General features: G+C 35.9%; 1 protein-coding gene across 1 annotated transcript; it reads left to right on the top strand.

Annotated features, from left to right (window-relative positions):
* On the top strand, positions 1-5743 carry LOC149422396 (uncharacterized). The gene is made up of 7 exons (XM_089633778.1): positions 1-187; positions 366-491; positions 1001-1098; positions 1618-1764; positions 3174-3302; positions 4497-4661; positions 4739-5743. The coding sequence occupies exons 1-7, from the start codon at positions 124-126 to the stop codon at positions 5675-5677; spliced, it is 1668 nt and encodes a 555-aa protein (XP_089489904.1). The 5' UTR covers positions 1-123; the 3' UTR covers positions 5678-5743.
* Positions 5744-15068: the final 9325 nt, after the last annotated feature.

The following is a 15068-nucleotide window of genomic DNA, read 5'->3' as shown; positions in this document are numbered from 1 at the left end:
ATTTGCTGGATTTGTTTCGGTTCGCGTCTTCGCGATGTGTTTTTCGTAAATTGTGACTTATATTTATATCAAGTTAATATTATCATCGTTCATTTGTATTAATTGAACAAAACCATCTTCACAATGGGGCGCCGATCTATAAATACCACTAAAAGTGGTAAATATATGAACCCCACTGACCAAGCCAGTAAGTCCTCTTGTGTACTGTGAAATTTATGTCAATTTAGTATTTACTCACACTCAATAGTCACATATTAGTACTACATTCATACTTATTGTAATAAAGTTTGTTAGAATAATGATAAGTAAATTGCTTTTTGTCATATTGGACCTTTTAAACAAGCATCCATTATCATATTTTTTAGGAAAAGAGGCCAGGAAAAAGGAATTAAAAAAGAATAAAAAGCAACGACAAATGGTTCGTGCTGCAGTTTTGAAGATGAAGGATCCTTCACAAATCCTAGAAGAACTGGAAAAAATTGATGAAATGGGTATGTATGTTTTTACAGATTATTATTATTATTATTTTTTTTTTTATATTTACTCCACACAGGAGGCCCTGAAGAAAATAATTTCCCTCAGGGCCTATGTCATCTTTGGGGATGCTGTGTGGAGGGTCTTTTTGTGGAGAGGAAGGAGTGAACATGGGTCTTGAAGAGTCCCATGTTGTAGGAGGGAGGAAACACAGAGGCCGGCAGTTCGTTCCACAGCCGAGCTGTTGAACTTAAGAACGAATCGTAGAAGCGACCCGTTCTCATGTGACAAGTGTCAACTGTGTACAAATGTTGGGCGCGCGTTTGGCGTGTATCCCGACTACGCACCGGTGCCGAAGGGATCAATGACGCTAGTTCCTCAGAGCATCTTCCATTGTAATACCGATAGAACAAGGACAGCATACCTACCTGACGCCTGTGCTCTAAAGATTGCAGTCCGTTTGTTAAGATTGATTGACTATCGTGAAGTCTTAAAAAAATCTAATACTCTTATTTTTCTTTTTTAGAATACAATGTCTTACAACCTTCGCCGCTTAATGAAAAGGTGTTAAAAGAGAAAAGAAAGAAATTAAAAGAGACCTTGGAGCGTGTGTTGAAAATGTATGTAAGTATATTTTTAACAATTTAGTTCAATCTGTAAGTAATAAATAAAAAAATGGGTATTAAAGGACAAAAAAATTGAAAAGGGGAAATTTAAAGTACATCTTGATATCACAATTTTCTTTCTAATTCTTGTATTGATTAATTTTACCCTTTCTTCTGAAGCCTCTGACATTTTGCAATGTACGTCACATATGAGAATTTTTCGAATTCAGATTGCGCGGAAAATATTTTCACCTCACATTACATTAAAATATCTGTTCTTGAATGCAGATGAAAGATTTTCATATTTTTGTATTACAAAACGACGTAAGCAATTCAAAATATTAACATTTTGAACGCAAACAAAGTTCTTACAGTCGCTTACCGATGGTTTTTGTCTTAAACTGTGATTACTTTGCTACTCTTTGAAAGGGGAATAAATTTGAAAGTCTGCTTTAGAACATTTACACATCCAAAGGGTTTAGCTATTTTAAGTTCTGCTTTATTTTGTTTTGTGTTTTAATCTGAGCATCTGTAACAGGATAAGGACGAGCCAGAGAAGTGGGTGGAGCTGAAACGCCAGGAGTCGGAGTATGAGAGGAGACGAACAGCCCTAGCGGCATACCATGAATCAGTGCGACACGCCCAAGCCGTGCAAATTGATGATATTCCGTTACCTACTCTGCAAGTAAGTCATGTACACTTATTTATTATTTTATTATAGTTGAACCAGCATTTTTATAGAATTGGTTCATAACAAGGGCACACTTTTACAGCTTAAGGGGATGCACTACGTCGTGTAATATTTTAAATTGAGCCGCTATCAATAACAACCCTTACGTAGATGGCGATAAGGTTTAAATTCCAGCTTAACACCATCCGCCTGTTTTGATTTATGCAAGAAAAAAACATGGCCAAAAAGTGCCTTTTATTTTATTTTGTGGATGTTCAGGCATAAATATTTAATTTTTTGTCGATTATTTTATAAATAACTTAATTTGCCACATTATACAAAAAAATCATAACCGAAAATGGGTTCGTAAGTAGGAGATTTTGAACTTTAAAGCAGTTTTCATAGGCCTTATACATTATTTTTTTCTGGGCTTATAAAAAGACTTCTAAATCTAAAAAATACTCGATTATTTCAAAGGCCAAGATGAACTCTACTCGCAGTATTTAATTAAAGCATCTAAAACATTTCTAGGCGACCAAATTTTCAAACCAAAAACACATGATTTTGCACTACTACGTATGGCAACGCCTTAACATACTTAACTCTGCAGGTGTCCTAAAGGTGTACAATTTCAATATTGGATTGAATCATAGATACAATATTGTATTGTATGCCTTTCGTGAATGTATTGAGTTTGTATACGGACAAAAATATTTATTCATATTCGTATTTGCTCATGTACGGGCGCAAATAAATAATTCTTAGTAATTTAAAGCATAACTTACAGAAAGTGTTTTTTCCTAAAATAATTAAATTTGCGCCATCTATGAAAAAGCAGATTATGAATTTTTTTACGCGTACCCTTAAATCTACTAAAGAGATGTGAAAGTTGAACACACATAATGAAATTCTGACTTTCATTTATAACTAGTGGACATCAGAATGTTTCGCGATTGCCAATGTCTTCCTCGGGCGTCTCCGATTTCTTCCACCATTCACTACTGTATACCACAATGTTACTGTTAAAAAACTACATCACATCGACTTCAATTGGACTCCGTATCTCATTCTGGCGCAGAGATATTGCGTTAAGTATTCCTAGGGCGTCCCCGACTTCTTGTACCATTCAAACCACTCTTTAAATACTCCTGGCAGTAATAAGAACAAACTTTGAAATTTTCACCGATATCGGTCAACTAGTTTTAGAGTTTTGCGAGCACAAACATGTGCGGGCTGAATTTTTTAATGACGTAGACTGCGAACTGGACAAAAAATGAGGTTTAGCAAGGTGTCTGATTGGTGAATATGCCGCCATCGAATGCTTTTGTTTGCCTAGCTTATTATAAAATTTTCACCCATTCGTTTGTCCAGCTAGTTATCAATATTTGTATGTATATAATTATTTTTGAACTGCTCTGTTTCAGGTTCCAGATAATCTACTTTATGGAAATGTTCCTTCTCAAATTCCACTGCCAATGGAACTCACCCCGTCTGCACTGCCCATGCCGCCTATGAAACCGGTTGGCATATTGAAAAAGGACTCTTATTATAAGGTAACTTTTCTGAATTGCAGTTAACTAGTAAGTGTAGAAGATATTCTCAGCATCACAGCATCATCACCATTCAGAATGAAATCCTGCTTGAAATGGCTTTAGCCAGGTACTTCCCGACCTTCCTCTTTTCTGTCTCCTCCCCCTCCCCATTATCTTCAGCCTCACAACATACCCCAATCGGGGATGCCATAGTCTCCGGCTCCAGATGGTTAGTAGCAGTTGGGACTCTTATGCGATATTCACATTAAAAACTCTCAATCTTTCTCGTTACTTTCCAATTCAGTGTGTTACTGTGTCATTTGACTGATTGAGACAGCTTGTAATGGCCTAAGAAGTACTTTCCACCCATTATTCAATTATTATTTTTTTTTTCCTTTATTCGTAAAATATATTTGTATACAGTTTTTTTTACATGCTTTTCGACTACCACACTAGACACATGTCCGTATTATGGTAGTCGAACAATAAAGCACAATACAATAAAACTTTACTGATCAAATCATTGTTCGTTTGTCTACAGTGGGCAGATTAGTTTGCTCTTAGCCCTGTCTTATCTCTAAATAGTATAAAAAAAAGTCCCTATCCAAAATTTTAAATTGGCTCGCCTGACAGTTTTTGTAACTAAAATTACCGATAATGAAAAAATATATACGAGGCGTATCCAGAAATTCGACTACCATAATACGGACATGTGTCTAGTGTGGTAGTCGAAAAGCATGTAAAAAACCTGTTTCTAAATATATTTTTATGAATAAAGAAAAAAAAAAATACCATAATACCTATATATATATATATATATAAACACTTCGTTAGACAAATTCTATTGTCGCCTTACCTTTTGTTGTTTCATATAAAACTAATTGATAAAAAATTCACAAATTTTCGTAATTTTGTTTTCAAATTGCATTCGGAAACTTTGGTTTGATAAAGGTGTACATTTTAATTCTTCTGTGGTATAAATATAAAGCGTAGTGCTTTTCTTTATAACACCGCTCAGATTTTATTTCTCACAGTGACAGTCCCTTACAACGATTTCTAAGAGAACATACGAGTTGTTCCCAAAAGGGAACAAATTAGCCGGAGGTGGCAAATGTATATTACAAACTTTCTGATAGTTTTTCTGCTTCATACATACTAGATTTTCTGCTTTATGCTATGATTGTTCTTTTAAATATACTTCTATGCTGTTCTCAGGAAGTTTCCTCTGGAATGGAGCCTCCAGGAGTACCCCCCGGGCCCCCGCCCTCCCTGGCTGATCTGGCCGAAGAGGAGAGTATGGAAAACGATGATAAGAATGCGTCGAGAAGAACTGGACAAAAGACATTACGCTTTTCAGATCAAATTGAGATTGAAAGAAAGGTAAACATACTATTTAAAAAAATATATAAATTTTTAAAAAAATAAGCACATGAACTAATTATGGTGTTTTTTCACAGCGGGATATGGACAGACGTCAGAACAAAATGGACTACGAGTCTCATCCAATGGATCACGATGACAGAGTTCATGATTCCGATGATCGACTTCCTCCCATGGGAGTGGTTCCCATGGCAGCCGCTATGACCAGCAAACCAACATCCCTGCAGCAGCGGATGTTGGCACTATCGGGACAGAATATAGACGAGTTCATGAAGGAAATGGAAGAAGTCCACAAGAAGAGGGAGATGGACCGACAAGCCGACCTGAACAACAGGCTGTCGGAACGCCAACTAGAAGAATCTAACAGCGAAGAGGAAGATCATCCCGCAGATAAAGATGACAGAATGATTGTTCCTCACATGATGTGTCCCCCGGGCACTACGGGGATGGAGGGACCAAGTATGGCAGCGCATCCTCCTCCGCTGATGGGGACTATGCTCAGACCACCTCCTTTGCGGCCTTTAGGGATGCCCCCACCAGGGTTGCGGATTCCCTTGCCTCTCCCCCCTCCAAACAGGGGTGTTCCTCCAGGCCCTCCCCCGGGTCTCCCTCCTCGCCTAATCCGCCTCCCGCCAGGCCCGCCTCCTGGCCTCCCTCCTCGAGGATTACCTCTCCCAATTCCGCGCCCTCTCGGCCAAAACATCCAACACCCCATCACCCTCCCACTGCCCGTTTTGTCTGCCGCTCCTCAGCTCATTAACAGGAAAGAAGGCCAACCGCAAAGTGCCACGATCACAGCTAAACCCCAGATCCGCAATCTCTCAGCTGATGTCACGAGGTTTGTGCCTTCGGCTCTGAGAGTTAAGAGGGAGGACAACAAGAAGGTGAAGCCGGGTCCCCAGCGGCCGGTGGTGGATCTCAAGAAGCTTGTGGATGTGACACAGAAACCTCCGGGTGCTCCGACCAAAGATGACGCTTACATGCAGTTCATGAATGAAATGCAGGGCCTGTTATAAACTAGTAACAGATGAAAATAATAGTACCGTGAATAATAATAAAATTATTGTGTTCCAAAGCAATAAATCAACTTAAAATATTGGCCGTTTTTTTGTGTTCTTTTCATAGATAGTAGAAACAATGAGAGATATGGCATGAAAGCGTGTCGACTGTCACCAAGCTGCAAATGAAAATAATGTACCATAAATAATAATAATATTATCATTGAAGAAGATTGAATTGATTAATACTAATATGTAAATCTAAAATAAACATGAAACAGAACAATACGCAGAAAAATAAAAAAGGTAACAGTGTGAATTGGAACTGAACCAAAAAATTAGTTAAATTAAATTAAAAATTATTTGACGATAATATTGTTAATTCTGAATTTGAAATATGAGATTGACAAAAATGACGTAAAATAATTAGGCCTCAATGGCTGAGTGGTTACAGACTTTGTCCCGGTAAGACAGATCCTGAGTTCTATTCCCGGTTGAGATGACTGTTACCTTTTTATTGTTTTTTATATTGATTTGTTTAGATTTATTAGTATTATCTTCTTCGATGATATATTACATTGATGGGTATAACTTTCAAAAAGTTATTCCAATAAAATTAATGTGTTTAAAATATTTGTCATCTTTAGGTGTTATTCTCATCGATAATAAAACAAAGACACAAATAACCAGTCACTTGGCTGGCATCCTATCTATTCAATCACTTACAAGCCATTTCTTCAGGGGTACCCCAGGAATCCGTTTTGGGTCCACTTCTCTTCATCCTTTTTACAAATGATATAGCCAAAATAATCGAGTCTCTTGTCTCGCTGTGACGCTGACAATCAGCAAGTTTATTTTTACTGCGCTCCAAACGAAATCAATAGTCTCAAGATCCGTATAGCTAAATGTCTAGAAGCAATACTCGTTGGATGTCTTCAAACAAGCTGAAGCTGAATCCATCTAAGACTGAGTTTCTCTGGGCGGTCTCAAAAATGAAGATTCACCTATTTCCGGCAGCGATATCATCCCAAAAACAACAGTCAAACTGTTCTCGGTGTCAGTTTAGATTCGGACTTAGGACTGTAAGCACCGTTTTTTTTCACCCAAGACAACTCAAGTCTGTCTGAAGAAACCTTCCTACAGAGGCAACAAAACTACTTATCAACTCTTAAGTAGTCTCGATTAGTGCAATGGCATTTGTGCAGCCTTCCAAAATATCAAACTGACAAGCTTCAATCAGTGTTTAATGCAGCAGCACGGCTCATAACCAGGGTCGCTAAATATTTGCACATTTCAGAACACCTTCGTAACCTTCATTGGCTCAAGTGCCCTGAAATAATCCAGTACAAATTGTGCTGGATGGTGTTTAAATCCATCAATGAAATGCCCCCACCCTTCATCTCTGAACTAAGCGTTAACTAGCATTCTGGAAAACACTGATCCGAGGCAGTCACTCTTAGATCAGCAACATCATCAGCTATAGGCAGACTGATGGAACCTAAGCGCAAGCCAAATACTAAGTTTGGTGATCACGCTTTCGGAGCATCTGGGCCGAAGTCTTGGAATAAACTCCCCCTGGAACTAAAAGGTCTAATCTAAAAATGTACCTTTTTAAGCTCTCATACCCTTAAATTAAACATACCTGCCTGAGAGTAGCACTCTTGTATTGCCTATGCGTCTATTGCGTTTTCGTGAGAAAATCACCTCAAGGGCGCTTAACAACTTAATTTATGCATTGAATTTATTCAAATTAATTAGATTTATAACTTATTACTTTTGAATTATAACTAAGTTTCGTAGCTAGTGACTTATAACTAGTGGATAATAAGTCATATAATAAGTGTATAATAACTAAGATTAATGTCGAGTGATTTACAACTTAACTTAAAACTATACATTTTTTTATGACCGAGTGGGTATTTACACAGTACCGCTATAATATGACTTACAAGTACGGCTTAAACTAGAGATTTACGACTATGTAACATACATATTTAAGTTTACAAATGGGGGTACTCCAGAAGTCAGGGTCACGTAGGGAGTTTTTACCGCTCGCTTGTACATATTGGGTTCGGCCACAGAGGTATAATTTCACCACCCAGTCCAAAAGTTTTCTCAGTCTGTCGATTAGTAAATTGTGGTCGATGGTGTCAAATGCTGCAATCAAATCTAGTAATGATAGCAAAGCTAGCTTACCTGACTCATTTGCAAGCATCAAATCTGACAACACGCGCAGTAATCCAGTCTCTGTAGAATGGTACCTCCTATAAGCTGATTGGTACTTTGACAGCAGTTCATTTTTCGCCAGATGGGCGGTTATCTGCCTGATCACAATTTTTTCTAGGATTTTTGATATAAATGGTAAATTTGACACAGGACGATAATTACTTAAATCCTCAGAATCTAGTTGGGGTTTCTTTAAAATTGGTGAGACAAGGGCCTTAGTTATCTTGCCTAAATCGAAAGTTTTGTTATTCAGGTAAACTAGGAAGAGTACGTACATCCTAATCACACTTTTCTTGTTGGATTTATATTATTCGAAATCTGTCTTATGCCGAGGGATGGATCACATTTATGAAGAAGAATTCTGATCAAAACCTTGTACTCTGATGCTGGCCAGCATAAAGTTTGCTTTTCCTTTCCTAAACACTCTCATTAAAGAACATAGATACATATTATTAAAATAAATACCTGAAAGTCCAATTTTCTAATTATGTCCTGTGCCTTCGAAACGTACCTAGATTTCTCTAATAAACAGTGACCTACCAGGTAAGTATGGTACTGTATAGTATGTAAATATTTAATAATAATAATATATGTATATTGTAGCATCACATTCATCAATCATATGGCTTTGTATTGGTGATCGGTGAACCGGTGGATGCAATCTGTTAGCCAAAAATTGATAATAGTTTGACTATTCTATGGTTAGTAATAAGATAGATAATTATAGAAATGTATCATATTTTTGTACAGTCCCCTTGAGGTGATTTTGCATAAAAAAGGCACTATACAAATCATTAAATATTATTATGATTATGAAAGCGTGCTGACTGTCGCCAAGCTACGATCGCACTGCACAGACCAGGAGCCAATGAAAGTTATGGGATTGGTGTACAGACAGGAACAATAGAATATAGTATTATCTCTTCAGCGATAGAAACAAAGGTGGGGCGCTACGCATTTATATTACCCGATTAGCAGTAATATAATAATATACGAGTTATCTTCTATGAAGTTTTCAATTAAACAAGCAAATTTTTCGTCCTACAAAAAGTTTTAAAAATCGTTATCTACATTGTGATTTTCATACAAAAACTAATTGGGTAAATATTTACCTACGACTACCGTTTTTACTACTACAAAAAATTGCCCCTTTAATAACGCCTGCTCGCGTCCCCTTTAGAGTTATATCCCAGTTTTCAAGTAGTTTGTGGGCTACGCTAGGTTTGTATAGACTGGTTTGTGATTTAATTCTACCTAATCCAACCTAACCTAACATGTACGGAATATTTTCTCAAACGGTAGTCGTAGGTAAATAATTACCACTAATAATTGTATCACATTCAAAAAGTGGATCGTTTTCCGATTATTAAATAATCAAAGTGTGAACACATCTACTATAACAGTGATTCTAAAAACAAAATCTTATTTGCGTGACAAGTGACATTTAAAGCCATAGACTTAAACCCAATGAAATATTGTTCTGGCTCTGTTCATTGGCTGTCACTGAAACCAGAGACAATATTTTGAATTTGAATTGAAGTGGGGGCATTTTTGAACCCAACATTTCTTGTAAACTGTGAACAAAATGTCTAATACCCAAACACGTAGCAATAAATCAAACCTTGATAAAGAGGACAAACAAACTATGGATAAAATTTTTGATTATATCGACAAAAAGTTTGATTCTTTAAAAAAGGATATAATTCAAAAAATTGAATGTCAGAATACGGAATCTATAAAAAGTATTGAGTACATAAGTGCTCAATATGACGAAATTATTAAAAAATTGGATACAAATAATAACCAAAATAAATCAATCCAAAACGAACTTGAAAATATAAAAAAAGAGCAAGTGGGAAAAAACGCTACAATAAAAAAAATGGAACTAAGACTAGATGAAATTGAATATACATCAAATCTGCACTACCTAGAAATTGCAGGAATTCCACAAAAAAATGGTGAACAACTGGAGGAAATTATAAAAAAAGTCGCATCTGCAGCTGGAGTTCAAATCAAACACGCTGATATAAACAATGTGACCAGAACTACAGACCGAAGACTTAATGCTCCGCCAAAAATCCTAGTAAAATTTACAGAAATTAAACTAAAAGAAATCCTTCTATCTAAAAAAAGAGAAATGGACCTTAATTTACTAAAGGATTTGACAAACGAAAAAGTGTACATAGGTGAAGTAATAAGTCCCTACAAAAAAGAGTTGCTTTGGAAAGCAAAGCAACTAGCCAAAGAAAAAAATTATGAATTTGTTTGGATCAAAAATGGGAAAATAATGGTTCGTAAAGGTCATGATCAAAAAATTTTGTACGTAAATCATCTGGACGACCTCGATAAATTAATATAACAAATCACTTACTTGAACACACCAAACTGAAATACCTACTGAAAACATGGATAAGGAAACAATAACTACAAACAAACCAGATGAACTGCTAACTCTTAAAAACAATTTTAATATATTAAATAAAAATATACGAAGTATCAACAAAAACTTCGATGAACTTCAAATACTAATTAAGAATCTAAAAATTAATCTTGATATAATTATCCTCACTGAGTGCTGGATAAAGGATAAATATTCACCCTTACATATTAATAATTACACCTCATATGCAACCAATTTGAATTACACAAAAAATGATGGTGTGATAGTGTACATTAAAGATGACACTAAAACTGAAGTCAATGAAATAAAATTCCCAAATGCAAACTGTTTGAAAATCAAAGTGGGTGATGAAACCACTATATTAGCTCTGTATCGATCACCAGCTACAACTAATATTAATCAGTTTCTTGAAACGCTTTCTAATGAACTCAATCTTCTAAAAAACAAAAAAAATGTCTTCCTCATCGGAGATATAAATATTGACATACTAGAAAACGGTCATCCAAATAGAACTGATTATCTGCAAACACTGGCCGCCCACGGACTTGAAAGTTTGATAAATAAACCTACGCGTGTTACAAATGACAGCAAATCTTGCATCGACCACATATTCAGTAAGACTGTTAAACCAACCAACTCTATCATATTCACCTCTACTATAACCGACCACTATACAACAATTTTATCTATTACAAAATAGAAAATACAAAGATCGCAGCCCTACCCAATTATCGTGCAGAAGACAGAAACCATATGGAATGAAGTAAAACAACAATTACTAAATACAAACTGGATAAACCTACTGGAGAACCTTGATACAAATAGTGCCTGGAGTAAATTCATTGAATATATAACTCATACCATCATGTAAAATACCAAATCAATAGAAAAAAAGATTTCACATAAAAATCAACATCTTAAACCATGGATAACCCAAAGCGTTATAAATTGCATTAGAAAAAGAGATGAACTACACAGGAAAGTTAGTTTAAATCCTTGTGATATTTTTATACAACGATATTATAAAAGATACAGAAATATTTGCAAAAATGTTGTACGCAATGTCAAAGAAAATTATTATAAGAAAAAAATAGACGAATGTAACAATGACCCACGCAAATTATGGAAGATCATTAATGAAATTACAAGTGCAAAATCATCCCATAACAAAAGCATAGATGAACTAACAATTGAAAATACCCAAATCTCTTTCGAAAAACATCCGGACAAAATTCTCGAATACGTAAACGAATTTTTTACAAATATAGGGTCAAAATTGGCAAAGCAAATCAGACATCCAAAAACTAGCATTTTACCAGAAGAAAAGGAAAGTATGAACCAGATAGATAAATTAAAGTTAACTAATGTAACCAATACTGAAATCAGAAACGCAATTGTATCCCTCAATGTTAATAAATCATCGGGAAATGATATAATCTGAAATAAAACAATAAAACAACTCCAAAATGAACTGACCTTCCCTTTGACATACTTGGTCAATCTGTCTATATCTACAAATGTATTCCCCTCATGCCTTAAAAAAGCAACAGTTATACCTATACATAAAAGTGGTAACAAAAAGGATATATATAACTACCGACCCATAAGTCTCTTAAGCTCCTTTTCAAAAATCTTGGAAACTGTAATGAAGAAGCAAATTGTTCATTTTCTTGAACAAAACAAATTATTATCACCATCCCAATATGGTTTTAGGGAAAATCTAAGCACTAAGCACCAATGATGCCATAGAAAATCTAACAAGCATAGCCATAAAAAACATAGATGAAGGGAAAAAGTGTTTGGCTTTATTCATAGATCTTCAAAAAGCTTTTGACACAATAGACCATAAAATATTACTAACTAAGCTAAAAAAAATAGGAATGGCCGAAACAACAATGAACTTATTAGAGTCATATATAACAGGGCGAGAACAACAAGTACAAATTGGCAAACAAAAGAGCAAACTACTATCTTTAAACTATGGCGTCCCTCAAGGAAGTGTACTGGGACCGATCCTATTCATTATCTATATCAACGATTTAACTAACCTTACCATTAAAGGAAACATAATCAGTTTTGCTGATGATACTGTTTTATTATTTCAAGAAGAAAATTGGACGGATACATTTAATGAGGCTGAAAAGGGGCTTAGTGCACTTCAAAATTGGCTTAAAATCAACTCGCTTACCCTTAATATAAGCAAAACAAAATATATAACATTTTCAATAAACGCAAGGAGCCAACCAATAAAATCACTAGAACTAAAACTACACGAATGCCATGGAAATAATATACAATGTTACTGCCCCGTCATCGAAAAAACACAAAACATAAAATATCTTGGAGTAATAATCGACGAAAATCTTAGATGGGACCTACACATCAAAGGTATTACCGAAAAACTCACAAGCCTTATATATTTCTTTAAAAATCTAAGAAACGTATTAAATAAAAAGGATGTGAAAAAGGTCTACTACGCATTATGTCATTCTCGAATTGAATATGGAATCATAGGATGGGGATCTGCTACACATACGTACCTACACAACCTGAATACGATTCAAAAAGGAATCATAAAGACCATATTGAGAGTACCAATTAGAACGCCTTCAATTGAAATATTCAATTCCTTTGACGTACCAAATGTACAGCAAATATATGCCAAAAATATATTATTGAAGTTCTTCAAAAATAACAAATCCTCTACTAGACTGTGTATGCATAACACTAGATCGAACAAAAATGATATAAAAAATATTCCAAGTTATAAAACCACATTCGGACAAAGAAACTATACATACTTTGCAACAAAACTCCATAACATCCTTCCCCAAGACATAAAACTAATAAAAAATCCTAATGAATACAAATCATTAATAAAAATATGGCTGAAAGAGGTCAATGAAAAAACCCTAATGAAAACACTAAAAACGATATAGAAGACACTAAAAACGACATAGAAGACACTAAAAACGACATAGAAGACAAATAAACCATATTTAAATAACTTTAGTCCGCCTCGGCACAGGACCCCCTAGTGAGGAGGACTAAGAAATATAATATTTTATACTTAATTTCACCATTATATTTTGTATGTAACAATTATTTTATATAGTCGCTAAAATAAAAAAAAAATAAAAAAAAATATACATATATATTTTTTTAATTTATTAAAGGAAAAAGTACATACCTATAAGTAATGAGGTTTACAATTTACAGTGACAATATTTAATACTACTCTTCCAGAGAAGCATTAGCTTGTGATTGGAAGAGGAGTGTACATCATATTATTGTAGATATTACATTATGTATTTTACCAGAATCAAGAGAAGTAGGAAAAAATATATAAATATGAGTGAACGATGTTGGCTACACTTTTGTAAGTGCATTTATATACTAATAATGGCCCTTGATCTGTTATTTAATTTTTCTATTATTAATATAATAATAATTTTATTAATATAAGAATAATTTCCCTTTTTTTTTTTGTTAGAACCAATCTAATCTATACTGTATTTTTGAATATAAATTAAAGCAGGGAGGGGCGGCAAAAAATTACTGCAGATTTCTTTTCTGAAAAAAGTAGCTTTTTTACGGGAGCCATGAGCTCAGAGCATATGAGCAATAAAAATAGTGCACGATACGACTCGCCCAATATGGCTCCTTCAGACGGCTCCTCCGATGCGGCTCCCCAGCTCTCAATAAAATAATATGCTAGGAAGTTAATAGGTGTAGGTAGATATATCCAAGTCCAGATGTCAGACTGTCAGACGCCATTCACCTCTCTGAGTATGCAATAACAATTAATACTTGGATAATTTTAATGGTGCTATTTTTCCAAAATATCTCCTGATAAAAAAGAGTAACGGTTCAATAGAGCCGTGGTACAGTTTACCGGTAGTTGTTGGAATACGGCTCATCAAAAAGAGCTAGCTCAATTGTGTAGCTCACTCATGAACGACTCATCGCTGCTACAAAGTACGGAATTTAACTACTTGCATATTTGTGGAACAAGATAAAAGATGATAGGTTGTTGTGACACAGCGTTTATTCTGAGTCAGTAGAATTGCACAGTTGGGAGATGACTGGGACCGATGAGGAAGACTCCAGGTGTAGACAGCGATGGTGTGGTCGAAACGCAGGTCAGTGAGTCGACACCATTGTGGATGTGTACAGCACTGGTGAAGACATGGAGTCTTCCGGGTACTCCAGTGTGAACATAGTAGCTGAAAGTGCGATGGACCTGGTCGGCAGATGTGCGGGAGATGCAGGCCGGCGACGATTCCGCGAGGCAGAGGCGCAGACCGGCGAAGTGGTCGCAGTATCTAGGCGCGTGAGGTCAACGCTGGCCGGGAATGATGTCCGGGGCCAGGGCGCTGATGTGATCCCGAAGAGTCCATGATAATCCGTGCAGAGCCGGGCGTAGGTCCGTGAAGCAGTGATTGATGACTCGGGGACTGCTAATTCGTGCCTGACTGTCGAGTTCCTTCCCGCTGTCACTTTTATAAGTTGAAGAACCTTCTAGAAACATTCTAGTTGCTATGACAGATATTGCCAAACAAACCTAGACAACGGCCGAACTTTCCGGAATGTTTCTATGACGGCGTGGTACCTTGGCGTAGTGGCGTGCCACATACAATAATTCTATAAAACTTTTTTTAATGTGAAGCTGCATAAGAGTCCCAACTGTTCTCAAGTGTCTGGAGCCCGTGAGGCTATGGCATCCCCAATTGGGGTATGTTGTGAGAATGAAGGTAGTGGAAAAAGAAAGGTGATGGGGAA

This window comes from Hesperophylax consimilis, chromosome 7 (genome assembly GCF_061612785.1).
Source record: "Hesperophylax consimilis isolate HC1 chromosome 7, BYU_Hcon_1.0, whole genome shotgun sequence".
In the NCBI taxonomy this organism is placed as follows: Eukaryota; Metazoa; Arthropoda; class Insecta; order Trichoptera; family Limnephilidae; genus Hesperophylax; species Hesperophylax consimilis.
This window is presented reverse-complemented; position numbering and strand designations above follow the sequence as displayed.

What these genes read in the sequence shown, in the direction of transcription:
- LOC149422396 (XM_089633778.1), top strand. Translation starts at nt 124, where the DNA reads ATGGGGCGCCGATCTATAAATACCACTAAAAGTGGTAAATATATGAAC. An exon ending in TTCCGTTACCTACTCTGCAA is followed by an intron (nt 1,765 to 3,173) that starts GTAAGTCATGTA and finishes GCTCTGTTTCAG; the next exon opens with GTTCCAGATAATCTACTTTA. An exon ending in AAAAGGACTCTTATTATAAG is followed by an intron (nt 3,303 to 4,496) that starts GTAACTTTTCTG and finishes TGCTGTTCTCAG; the next exon opens with GAAGTTTCCTCTGGAATGGA.